The sequence below is a fragment of the Siphateles boraxobius genome, unplaced genomic scaffold (assembly GCF_051911475.1).
Source record: "Siphateles boraxobius isolate OS27281-9 unplaced genomic scaffold, OSU_SipBor_1 13, whole genome shotgun sequence".
Lineage (NCBI taxonomy): Eukaryota > Metazoa > Chordata > Actinopteri > Cypriniformes > Leuciscidae > Siphateles > Siphateles boraxobius.
In genome coordinates, this window is record NW_027508733.1 from 19,090,633 (window position 1) to 19,102,347 (window position 11,715).

The 11,715-nt window shown below is 35.4% G+C and overlaps 2 protein-coding genes across 2 annotated transcripts; one reads left to right on the top strand and one right to left on the bottom strand.

Annotated features, from left to right (window-relative positions):
* Positions 1–1,410: 1,410 nt before the first annotated feature.
* stx6 (syntaxin 6) lies at positions 1,411–7,456 on the bottom strand. Its single transcript, XM_077226316.1, has 8 exons — positions 7,291–7,456; positions 6,345–6,524; positions 6,175–6,268; positions 5,765–5,827; positions 5,549–5,677; positions 5,311–5,417; positions 4,276–4,370; positions 1,411–3,862 (listed from the first exon to the last, which is right to left on the bottom strand). The coding sequence occupies exons 1-8, from the start codon at positions 7,323–7,325 to the stop codon at positions 3,786–3,788; spliced, it is 780 nt and encodes a 259-aa protein (XP_077082431.1). The 5' UTR covers positions 7,326–7,456; the 3' UTR covers positions 1,411–3,785.
* Positions 7,457–9,836: 2,380 nt separating this feature from the next.
* On the top strand, positions 9,837–11,493 carry ier5 (immediate early response 5). Its single transcript, XM_077226317.1, has one exon. It carries the CDS (start codon positions 10,152–10,154, stop codon positions 10,983–10,985), a length of 834 nt encoding a protein of 277 aa, XP_077082432.1. The 5' UTR covers positions 9,837–10,151; the 3' UTR covers positions 10,986–11,493.
* Positions 11,494–11,715: the final 222 nt, after the last annotated feature.

The following is an 11,715-nucleotide window of genomic DNA, read 5'->3' on the forward strand; positions in this document are numbered from 1 at the left end:
TGCTCTACTATATGAATTTATAAAATATTTTGATTGTATTATTTTAGTGTATGTATAACTAGATCATATAGAATAAATATAAGAAAATAGTAATCACAGTTTATTAAAGAAAATATAGAAACATTTTATTATAGTATATATAATATGCAAAAATACTATATATTATATATATATTTACATATATTATTAATTAGTACATATTTAACACCACATATGCAAATATAGCATCAAATAATGCTATATGCATACAATATTTTTGATTGTATTATTTTTAGTATAATGCTAATATATGGATAACTAAACATTGTGTGTGTGTATATATATATATATATATAATATATAAATGTTAGTGCTATCAAATTGATTAAGCGCATCTAACAAAAGTTTTTACACACTGTTTATTATATTATGTCTGTGTGTGTATACGTATAGACATATATATATTCACACACATGTAAACAAAAACTTTAATGTTAGATGCGATTAATTGACAGCACACACACACACATCTATATATATATATATATGAACATGTAAAATATTAATATTTTCATATTAATAATATGAATAATATTTAGTAAAAATTTGGTAAAAGTCACATTTCTCAATGTTGTCCACAAATGTAGTATCCCTATAAACATGAACTCTAAAATACCTCATTGTAAGGGAGCGTTGAATAAAACCCCTATCAGTTACAGTCATGCAGGTTTGGCTCTTAAGAGGCTCAATACTGTGGGACTCAGGTGTTGATCTCTAATCATTACTGGGCCAGACAAAAGAGGGAGAAGGGGAGGCAGAGGAGAAAGACGCCACCTGTCATGAGATCAGGGTGAATGGCCCCTCTCTGGCCTCTATGGAACGGTCCATCCTGCCTGCTGGATTAGTGGATCAATAGAGCACCGCTCACACGACGGTCACCATCAACACAATAATCAAAACTGATATTCTCATAGATGCTGATCTGAGCACGTCATCTTCTTCACATTACAACCGCAACCAGTAGAAAATAACAACTTCATTCAGAGGAATGTTTCAAGATCGATACATGTTGAGCTCTATACACGTCTCTCTTCCATTAGATTATTCAAAACAAAAACAAACTAATAAACTTTTTATACTATACTTTATATTTCGTACAAATCAATCAATAAAATATATATATATATATATTTATTAAAATAAAATATAAACGAATACAAATTCAATTATATATGTAGGCCTACATGTGCATATATATTTAAAATATTAAATATAATATATTACTTAATTATGATATAATTACCACTTAAAATATATATATACATATACACACACAGTATATAGATAGAAATCTTTTTTTGTTGATTTTTTATTTGTTTTTAAAATTACTTTTGTATCCATTCAACAACAGGAATTCAATCCAATACACAATTTTGCGATGATTATTTTAATGGAGCTCAGACTTTCACACAGTGACAAACTGAGGGGTGGTTTGACATTTTTCTGAGGGTTGTGGAGAAACAATGAGGGGTAAAAAAATACTTGCATTCTCTTCTGGAGCAAACAAACACCGCAAACAAACGAAATTCACACAATCAGGAAGAACAGCGTTTACGAGCCCGTTCACTACCTTGATCTCTCCACTCTGTCACTGCGACTCAAATACAGTGACTGTGCAATTGAATTTTTTTTTTGTATCGTAAAATTGCATAATCAATTAATTCATACTTCGAACCAATCAGAGCTGACGTACTGCATCATGTGACCGAGGGCAGTCGGAATCAGCTGTAACACTATTATATGGGCCAACGGAGATGTTGAAGAGATAAAAACACTGTACATTTTTGTATATCTCCTCTAGCTTTTGAAAAACAAAAGTGGCGTGATTGTTCAAAGAACAGAAAAGGTAAACCAGACAGAGTAAATCAGTCTTTCAAAAACACATCCAGGTTATATTTCACATTAAAAAACATAATAGACATTATATTTTGACTTTTAAGAAAATTAACTCACATAATGACATTATTTTCATTAAAATTAAGCTTTTCATGGCCAAATAACAATACTCATTACCATAATGTCAAAAAATATATTAAATAAGAAAACATACATCAAGACAATATTTGATGTAGTTAATTTAAGTCTTGTCCAGACAAGATTAGTTTTATTACTATATTAAATTAAAATAATGTTGTTGTTTTTTACGCATTACAGTAATGACAAACGTGCGCAATTAGCATGACAATAATGTCATATAATAATGCAACAAAGTATTAATTTTCTTATGCAAAATTGAATTTCATTAATATGTGTGATTCACCCGAGATCAAACAAACAAAAACAAAAACTATACAAATACTCAGTAGGATAAAAGCTTTACACAGAATATGTAGTGTTGTGCTATCAAAAAATACAATGATTTTCACATAAATGACTGTTGCTTCATACATTTCCATTTGAGTTAGCAGTAGAAATACACCAAAAATGACAATTTGCGAAAATATGAATGATGAATATTGTGAAACCTAAAGTTGCCACGGGTACCCGGCATCCTAAAATGAAATGTAACTTCACCCTCGGCTGTGCTAAGGCACCGGACAGATAGTGACCTATACCTCATAGTTAAAGGTAGTTAATACTTAAAGGGAAATTTCACCAAAGAATGAAAATTCTATCATCATTTACTCATCCTCAAGTTGTTCCAAACCTGTTTGAGTTTCTTTCTTCTGCTGAACACAAAAGAAGATATTTTGAAGAATGTCGGTAACCAAACAGTTGACGCCATTGACTTCCACAGTAGAAACAAAAAAAAAATACAATTGTAGTCAATTGCTACCGTCAGCTGTCTGGTTACCGACATTCTTCAAAATATCTTCTTTTGTGTTCAGCAGAAGAAAAAAAATATCATTTGTACAACAAATGGTAAGTGAATGATAGAATTTTCAATTTTGGGTGAATTTTGCTTTTTATACTAAAACAACATTTGGTCCAAAACTTCAATCTGAAGTAATTCTTTTACGGACTTTCTACAGATTAATAACCAATTTTCACGCAATTCACACATTTAATGCTCACTGAAGAATTTTGTAAATCAGGTTAATATTTCAATTGCTAACCTACTCGGAGACTTTAAGCAGTTATCCGGAGCGCTTAACATCAACGTTTCCATTAAAAACACGATTCCATCCATTTTCAAGAGGCAAAGCGCAGTGCATTTGAATAAATCTCACTAGTAAGTGATTCATGTAAAAAAAATAAAGTAAACTACGCACACAGAAATAAACACGTAGACAGTAAATAACTAACTCGCATTAGTAAGATCAGTAACATACCTGGTTAAACAGTATCTGGTTTGTTTTTAGTAACTTTGTAGTTAGTGCTGAACATTTACAGTGGTCTAAACTGACCGTTAAAGCAGTGCATGGGAAATAATGTAGGCAATATTTTCTAGTAGCAGCACTAGAAAAAAAGATTTGTTATGAATTCTTTTAGCTGCTAAAGTGTTCAAAGTTATGGTCCATCTGAAAGAAATGATTTACCCTGGATTACGACATCTCGTACGAAATGATTCAGACCTTTTTATCGCCTAAACCGGAATGTGTTTGCAAAAAAACAACAACACAAAAAACAGCCTGTGCTTAGTGTTTGTTTTCAGTCTGGGCTGCTACAAGCAAAAAAGGAGCAGCGTTCTACCGTATGATGGAATAGAGATAGAGACGAAAGGGTTTTGTCGTTCGTTCTCTCCCTTCCGAACACCTCAGTTGATGTGAGGGTACACAGATGGGAGAGCTGTAGTGGAGTGCTGTTCAGAGAACCATGAAGAGGATGATCACCACAAACAGGATGGCCAGCAGAACGCCGATAGCACACCACTGTCTTCGATCTGCGGGGTCGAGCAAGAATACAATGAGTTAAAACACTCATATTTAGGTTATCAAGAGCTAGAGGTTTTATGGTGAAAGAAGAACTGAACGTTTTTTAAACGTTCCCACAACGTTCAGGAGATGTTCAGATTTAATGCTTCCTTTGAAAAGCTCCGGAAGTCTGACTTCCTGTTCATGCTTTGCAAAGGGCACTGCAGCCAATCACATTTAGGTGCAACAGGAAGTTCAAACACATGATGGATTTCTTTTACAACAGAGTGCTATCTTTATGAATCATGATGAAGTTTTGCTTTTGGACAACATAAAAACAGTAATTTCAGTTTCAGTATTCTGAGAATGACTTGAACCTCATTTGTAACCGTGTGAGACAGGAACTGAAGCATTTCTGCTCTTCTGCTGCAGTTTTACTCACCACTGGTCATGTGAGAAACTTTAGCCAGTTTCTTCATGACATTATCCAGCCTGGATTGAGTGCTGTCCACCTCATGAGAAAAGTCATCCAGCATTCTGAAAATAGACCAGACATATAGTCAGAATCGATTCAGGAAGTTTAAAGGTCTGCTAACTCACCCACACACACTACACAAACTGTCTGGATTTGGGCAAGGAGCAGGTCAGTTTGTCATGTACAACTTTGTGTTCTGAATTTGTAATTACGAATTATTCATAAATATGATTTAAAATATATTTAATATAAGTTTAGATACATTTCAAATAAATATTATTACATTAATATAAATTTTATAAATACATGTTAAAAAATTAAATGTAATAGTATACATATATATTATTTATAAAATGTTTAATTATTATATTTAATTGATATATATATATATATACACATACACATTAATTATTAAAAAATATATTTTTAATATAAAATGTATACAATTTTATATAAAAACATGGCGTTAAAAAATTCTGAAATATTCAAAATACATTAAAAATTATATATATAATTTATTCAATTAAAAAAAACTATAATATACAAACACATGCATATGATATGTATGTATATTCAGGTGTGTGTATCTATATCTATATCTATATATATATATATACACATATCTATATACACACTAATTATAAAAAATAAAATATATATATATATATTTATCATTGTGTGTATGTAGTATAAAATTGATATAAATATGATTATATTCATATAAATTTTAGATATAAATGTACAAAATATATATCAAAAATAAATATAATCAAAATATATTCAAAAATTAAATATAATAGAATAAATTATATATATATATATATATATATATATAGAGTTTCCATGTGATATTAGTAGAATATTGCATTGCTTGAAAAGGCTCTCAGCCAATCAGATTCGAGAACCAGAACTGTTGTGTATGCGTGTGTTATATATATCATTACACACACACACACACACAAAGATTTCCTACCCGACTTTACCAATTTTGAAGTGACTTACACAGCTTGCTCATCCAGCTCTTGGCCGATCCTTTGAGACATGTTCTTCAAGACGCCAATAGTTCCCGAAACTAACTCTAGATGCTCATCCTGCTGTTCTGCCATTAGCTGCCATGTACACACACATACACACACACACACAAAAACACATTGCCACGATAAGTGCTGAAATACTGTAGAATATTCTAGTCATATGATAATCACCTGTTAATTGTGGTATGATGTATATATTGACATACATATTGCTGGGTCTGTTGTTCATCAATGAATTGTGAGTTTGCCGTCTGCAGCTCCTTGTCCAGTCTAGTGTATTTATCAGCACTGGGTTGCCAGATTGGGCCACGAGAACCACCATCGCCCATTAAAGTCTAACATAAGAACATCAATTGTCATGAGCTGAAATACAACCTGTAAAATCATAACCTGACACTTACTTCCATAGCTTAAGTACAAACCTGTCGAGTTTTCCTCTCGGACACTGTAACGGCCGTTGGACTAGTCATGTGCTCTTTCATCTCCTGTAAAATGAAAATCCATTAGAGATATTCATCTACCACGGGTGCAGATGTGTATAAAGGCCTGTCACACACTATAACGATGAAGATATGGTTTTAAAAGTAGTTCTAAATATAGCAGTCGACACCTCAACTAATGGCACAGAGGAACAATATCACGGTGTACTCCCTTTCACAATGTTTTTTTTTTCCAGCTGATAAGAATCCAACTGACTTTAAAGAGCTCAAGCATCTAAAGCGACAGACGACAAAACTTCAGCGCATGCCTATAATAAACAGAACGTTACTGTGGGCGCTATTATAGTTAATTCTTGGTGTGAACAGGACTTAAGTCTCTCAAATCTACTCACTCTGACTGTTTGCCTTGTGTTAGTGATGAAGGCTTTCCTCTTGGCCAGCTCCACCGCATCAAGATTGAACTTCTTTGGATTCGCCTCCACAATACTTGAACACAAGGTTAAGGCTACAACCAACATATAAATGCCAGAAGAACATCAAGTCCACATAGGCTACCAGAAACAAAAGGATATTGATGGTCTCATCCAAGTCCTCCAAGTCCCATTCAATGGACCTCAAACTGTTCCGCAGCTCATTGGTGGTCCAGTCCACCTCCTCCTTGCTGGCTCCACCCGGGTCCTGTAGCAGCTCCATCCATCTCTGATGAAGCCCTTGAGCCGTGTTCACAGCCTTCTGCACCTCTCTAAGGAAAAGCAATCAATCAAAACACTTCATTGCAAATTATGGAGGGTTAAAAGTTTAATTCAAATTGTTTTATTATATTGTTATATATTATTGTTAGATTATATTTTTTATATCTTGTTTATTTTGTTTACATTATGTACAGCACCGTTGGTCAACCTAGGATTGTGTAACCCTAAAAAAAATTAAAAATATATTTATTTTTTTTAAGTGAGGAACTCATAATTATTTGAACATTGGGAATGCTAATATCCTGTTTGACACGTAAACATAAATATAGTATTATAAAGTAATTTGAGGGTATCGTACCATGATCATTTCAAATTTTGGGCAGTATCACATGGAAATAGCATGATACTCTGACATATCCAAGGTACTTCAAATTAAACCATGATGCATTTAAAAAAAACGTGGTAGTAACATGGTACATTTTAGTAAGTGTTATATAGCAAAGAGCAGATGTTTGCTAAAATACACCAATACCACTTAATAGGAAAACAATTGAGATATCGATTTAACGGCATGATATAATAGTGGAGGTGAATCGATATTTACGGTTGCCATGGCAACAAGACAACGATCTTACTGAAACAGCTGTTTTAAGCGGTATTACAACCTGCTAAAGTAACGTTATTTATGCGCGATGATAAAATTTGTGAGAAGAAAAGTTTAACCATAAAAAACACTTCGAGTTAATAATCAGATTTCTCCGAAATTGATATATGATATTCTTGTCCCACAGTAAGCGATCTAACCCATAAACTCACCCTTTCACCACGAAAAACGGATCTTCCATCGACATTTTGGTGCTCAGATGAGTCGATTCTTGGGCGAAAATCTCATGCTCCTGACCGAGGCTGGTTTTCTTTAACAAAGGGGAGCGCTTAATGTATTGTTTACATGCGGGACGGAGCCCGGATCCGCTCAGCCGCCATTGCTCGGCAGAATCACATCCGGGTCCTTGATCGTCTAGACACGGGCGCGCGCACACGAGCCCCCCGGTAAATAAACACCAGCGTGATTTTTTCCCCCTGCGTGGGCTGTTTTGGTTTGTTGTTGCCGTAAAAGAACAAAGCAATATTGCCCCAGAATGCACGTTGTAGTTAAATATTTCAACACCTCTATATGCCGGATGGTGTTGCTGTGTTTTTTACATTAAATATTACAATAGTATATTGTAATTTTAATATTGCTACCACTTTACTACTATTAAACTATTATACAAATTATGTCATTATACATAATAATAATTACAGTGATCACAATAATATTTTTCTTGTTGGTAGATGGTATTGTGATGATTCCTGATGGGTGGTTGAAATATACAGTGGTAATGAAATGGATGTGCTATGGTATTTAGTTGTAATCATTCTTACTCTTATTTTTTTTTTTTATTAAATACCATGATAGGACCATGGTACATGTCCAACAATTGCTCTATTTATTGTATTACATGGTACCATGAAAGTAACAAGGTATACCATCTGATACCATACTGTACTGTGGTTCCACTGATGTACTTTTATTTACTTGAACTCTAGGTTTTGATACACTACATTAATTAAACACCTCAGGTCTGTTCTCAGAAAATATAAAAAATTAAAATACATTAAGATAATCTGAAACCACAGTAATAGTAACTATGAGTTTGCCACTGTTTTCTCTTAATCAATGTAGCTGTGTACCTCGTCTGCCTACTAAAGCACCATGCTTCATACATTATTCATCAGAACGCTGCATTCTCATTAGTTGACTATCTACACCAGTGCTAGTGCTGTCCACTGGTAAGAGGGCATTGTGTATGATGCAAAACCAGCAAACCAGCTGGAAACACTTCAGCTTGCCTTTAGTAAGTAAAGCTGCATAAATTATTAATCAACTCTGGTTTTATTTATAGTATCAGTTGCCAGTTTCCCATCAACATTCTTCCTTATGAAGAATAAAGAAATTATAAGACAATATGTTGTGTCATCATTTACTCACCCTCATGTTTTTCTCAACCTGTATGATTTATTTCTTCTGTTGAACACACAAAAAAAATGTTGGTAACCAAACATTATACGGTAGCCATTGACTTCTATAGAAGGAAAAAAAATGCCATGGAAGTCAATGGGTGCCGTCAACTGTTTGGTTACCAACATTCTTGAAAATATATTATTTTGTGTTCAAAAGAAGAAAGAAACTCATACAGATTTGGAGTAACTTGAGGGTGAGTAAATCATGACAACATTTTCATTTTTTGGGGGTGAACTATACCTTTAACTGCAATCCATTAACAGCTTAACACAGCTGAATGCTGATTTATAGTTGACAATATATAAGCTTTTTTATATATATCTTATCTATAAAGATGCATTCTTAATCTGAATTAATCTAACCAAGGATTTCACAAAGATATTGTGCGGGAGCCATGACTGTGATCGTTTATATTTAGATAAACGACCTCTGAGAGTGTCTTACGTCATAGCCCGCTCTTCCTGTCAGGTTTGTTTATACCCACATGTTAATGCAGGGAAACTCACAAACCAACGCACAAGGATTAGGCCTATAATTAAAATGTACATAAATATATATAGCCTATTGAAAGTATGGCCATTAAGAAGCATTATCATCAGGATCAAATCTGCCGCACTGTTCATAGTAGTTCATGAATAGCAGCTAACTGTTTCTTCAAACAAAACATTGCCCTTCCCCCCACTAACAGCTCCATTCACATTTGCTCAGACACCGCAATGGATTTGCACAATAGAGTCATGTGACACGACTGTAGCAGACAAACCATTACATCAGTCGAGGAAGTCAGTTGAAAAAATTAAAGGGGAAGTACCTTTTTTTCTTCTTATAAAACAAGAACTGATGCTATGTGGAAACTTAATACTAACAATACATGCATGTATAGATCTAAAAATACTTATTTAGAAACTACATGTATGAGATAATGATCCTACCGCGAAAAAGTGACATGTAAAAACATGTTTTACTTTCGATTACATGTCGATTTTGGCTTGTTATTTGATTCGATTTGCTTACAATAACGGCATTGTGTTTTAAATATAGACGCGCTTAACTATATGTCAAAACAGCTGAAAACACACAACGAATTATACAAATATCTGTCTGTTTTAGCTTGAAAACATTTCTTTCCCTTTAAACAGTTCTCCCACGTTAGTATTTAAATATGACTCATCGCCAAAGCGGTCTCCCATTGGTCACCACCTATTTGGCGGGGTGTGATTCACAACGGTGGCAGAACTCAACTCGAGATGTGATTGGTTAGTGTAGTCGCTGACGCTTAAGTATAAAACCGAGTTAAAAATAGAAACTGTCTCATTCCTCCCTAGATCATTGTTGGGTGCAGAAGAGAATGTGTGAGGTATTGAACTATCCTACACTCGGCCAATAAAACCGATATTGCATTTTGTAAATGAGAATGAGGCTTTTGTCAACAAAACAAGGGACAATCTGATTTACGGGAGGGGGAAGTTATTGCACTTTATCTAATTAACGTGTTTCTGCGTCGCTGGCCAATTCACACTAACGTTTGTAGGAGAATCCAGAGAGGAAATCAAACGTGAAACGCTTGGCGAACTTTGTACCGTGTGTGAACTTCGGCGTTTCGACTCCAGCCATGGAATACAAAGTGGAAGCCCACCGGATTATGAGTATTTCCTTAGGGAAAATCTACAACTCACGCATTCAACGTGGCGGCATTAAATTGCACAAAAACCTCCTGGTATCGCTGGTCCTTCGCAGCGCGCGCCAGGTCTATCTGAGTGACTACTACAGCGGCGCGTGCCTGAACGCTCAAAGCGAACGCGAAGGGAACGAATGGGACATTATGGATTCAGAGCGGGAGAAATTCCCTCCCTCTACAACGGAATGTGAAAGCCCAGAGGAACCTCAACCAAATAAGCAACCCGATGCGAGCGAGAAAGAGCGGGAATATCGAGAAAACGACGACGAGGTGAAATCAAACCAGGCGGATAGTAACGTTACTTCCACTTTACAAGAAGAGCAAAACCAAAACTCTTCGTCGGACTCTGTTGGTAACGTTTCATCTGAAACACCACCGGAAACCATTAACGAACCCGAGGAGAGTCCCTCAGACACTACAGTAACAGAACGTCAGTCAACGCCTGTAGAGAACGGGGAATCACACCAACCACCCAAAACGCACGTTTGTTCAAACAGGAAAAGAAGCGCGGAGGAGTCGGAAAGAGACGATTCGCCTCTAAAAAGGACCAAAGTCGCTTCCTCAAACGCTAAAGAGGACGAGGAAGGCGAGGAAATGGACACAAGTAACGTGTCCAACCTCATAACGATATTTGGTTCCAGTTTCTCAGGACTTCTCAGCAAGGACAGCGCTAAACCTGAGGCTGAGTCCGAAGAAAGTGGTCAAATCTGCTGCGACCAAATGCTGAAGAACCTAAACCCTTGGAGTACAGCGATAGTCGCTTTCTAACTGTATTGTACTATACTTCTTATCCGGGTTGCCCTGCGTGCAGTGGTGACACGTGGTCAGGCCTGGGCTCAACATGGTAGTGTGGGACTTCCCAGCAAGCATGAGTGGTGCTACCAAAGTACAAGCTCAGTTTGGCCTGTAAGATGTCCGGGCATGCCTTTCTAGTGAAGGAACTATTTGAATGCTGGTGCTACTTCTTGGGATTACAGTTCTTGAAGTGTTGAACTCTCTATTCAGACTATTCAAAAAAGCCATGTGAGCAAGGGGTATTACAACATATGCAAACGTGTCATGAAGGTCAATATTACATTGTCATCGGGTCGACCACACCAAACTTGACTGTACGAGGTCTAGGCCACTGTTTTAATGTCTTTGTTTTATAAAGACCTGTACATAATGTAATATTTGAGTGTGTGTATATATTGCTTCCCATGTCGCATTCTGAATCTATGTATTTTGGTATCATGACAATTTACGTGGTCCTCACGTATTAAAAAATGTGAAATGACTCATTGTTTTTGTCCTTTCTGTTCATGAGTGGAAAAGTTGAGAACGTGACTGTAGTCACATGACACCTCATCCACCTTTATGCAAATTATATAAGCTGTTTTCAGACTAAAAATTCCAGCCCAAGGCTCTCTTCAAGGTTCCAACAGCAACAGAAATTTAAAATTGTGAAATGAAGATTACTGAATCTTGATAGTAAATGTGAATATATAATAGAACATCA

What these genes read in the sequence shown, in the direction of transcription:
- stx6 (XM_077226316.1), bottom strand. Translation starts at nt 7,325, where the DNA reads ATGTCGATGGAAGATCCGTTTTTCGTGGTGAAAGG. An exon ending in GAGACCATCAATATCCTTTT is followed by an intron (nt 6,269 to 6,344) that starts GTTTCTGGTAGC and finishes CTTGTGTTCAAG; the next exon opens with TATTGTGGAGGCGAATCCAA. An exon ending in AACAACAGACCCAGCAATAT is followed by an intron (nt 5,418 to 5,548) that starts GTATGTCAATAT and finishes TGTACATGGCAG; the next exon opens with CTAATGGCAGAACAGCAGGA.
- ier5 (XM_077226317.1), top strand. Translation starts at nt 10,152, where the DNA reads ATGGAATACAAAGTGGAAGCCCACCGGATTATGAGTATTTCCTTAGGG.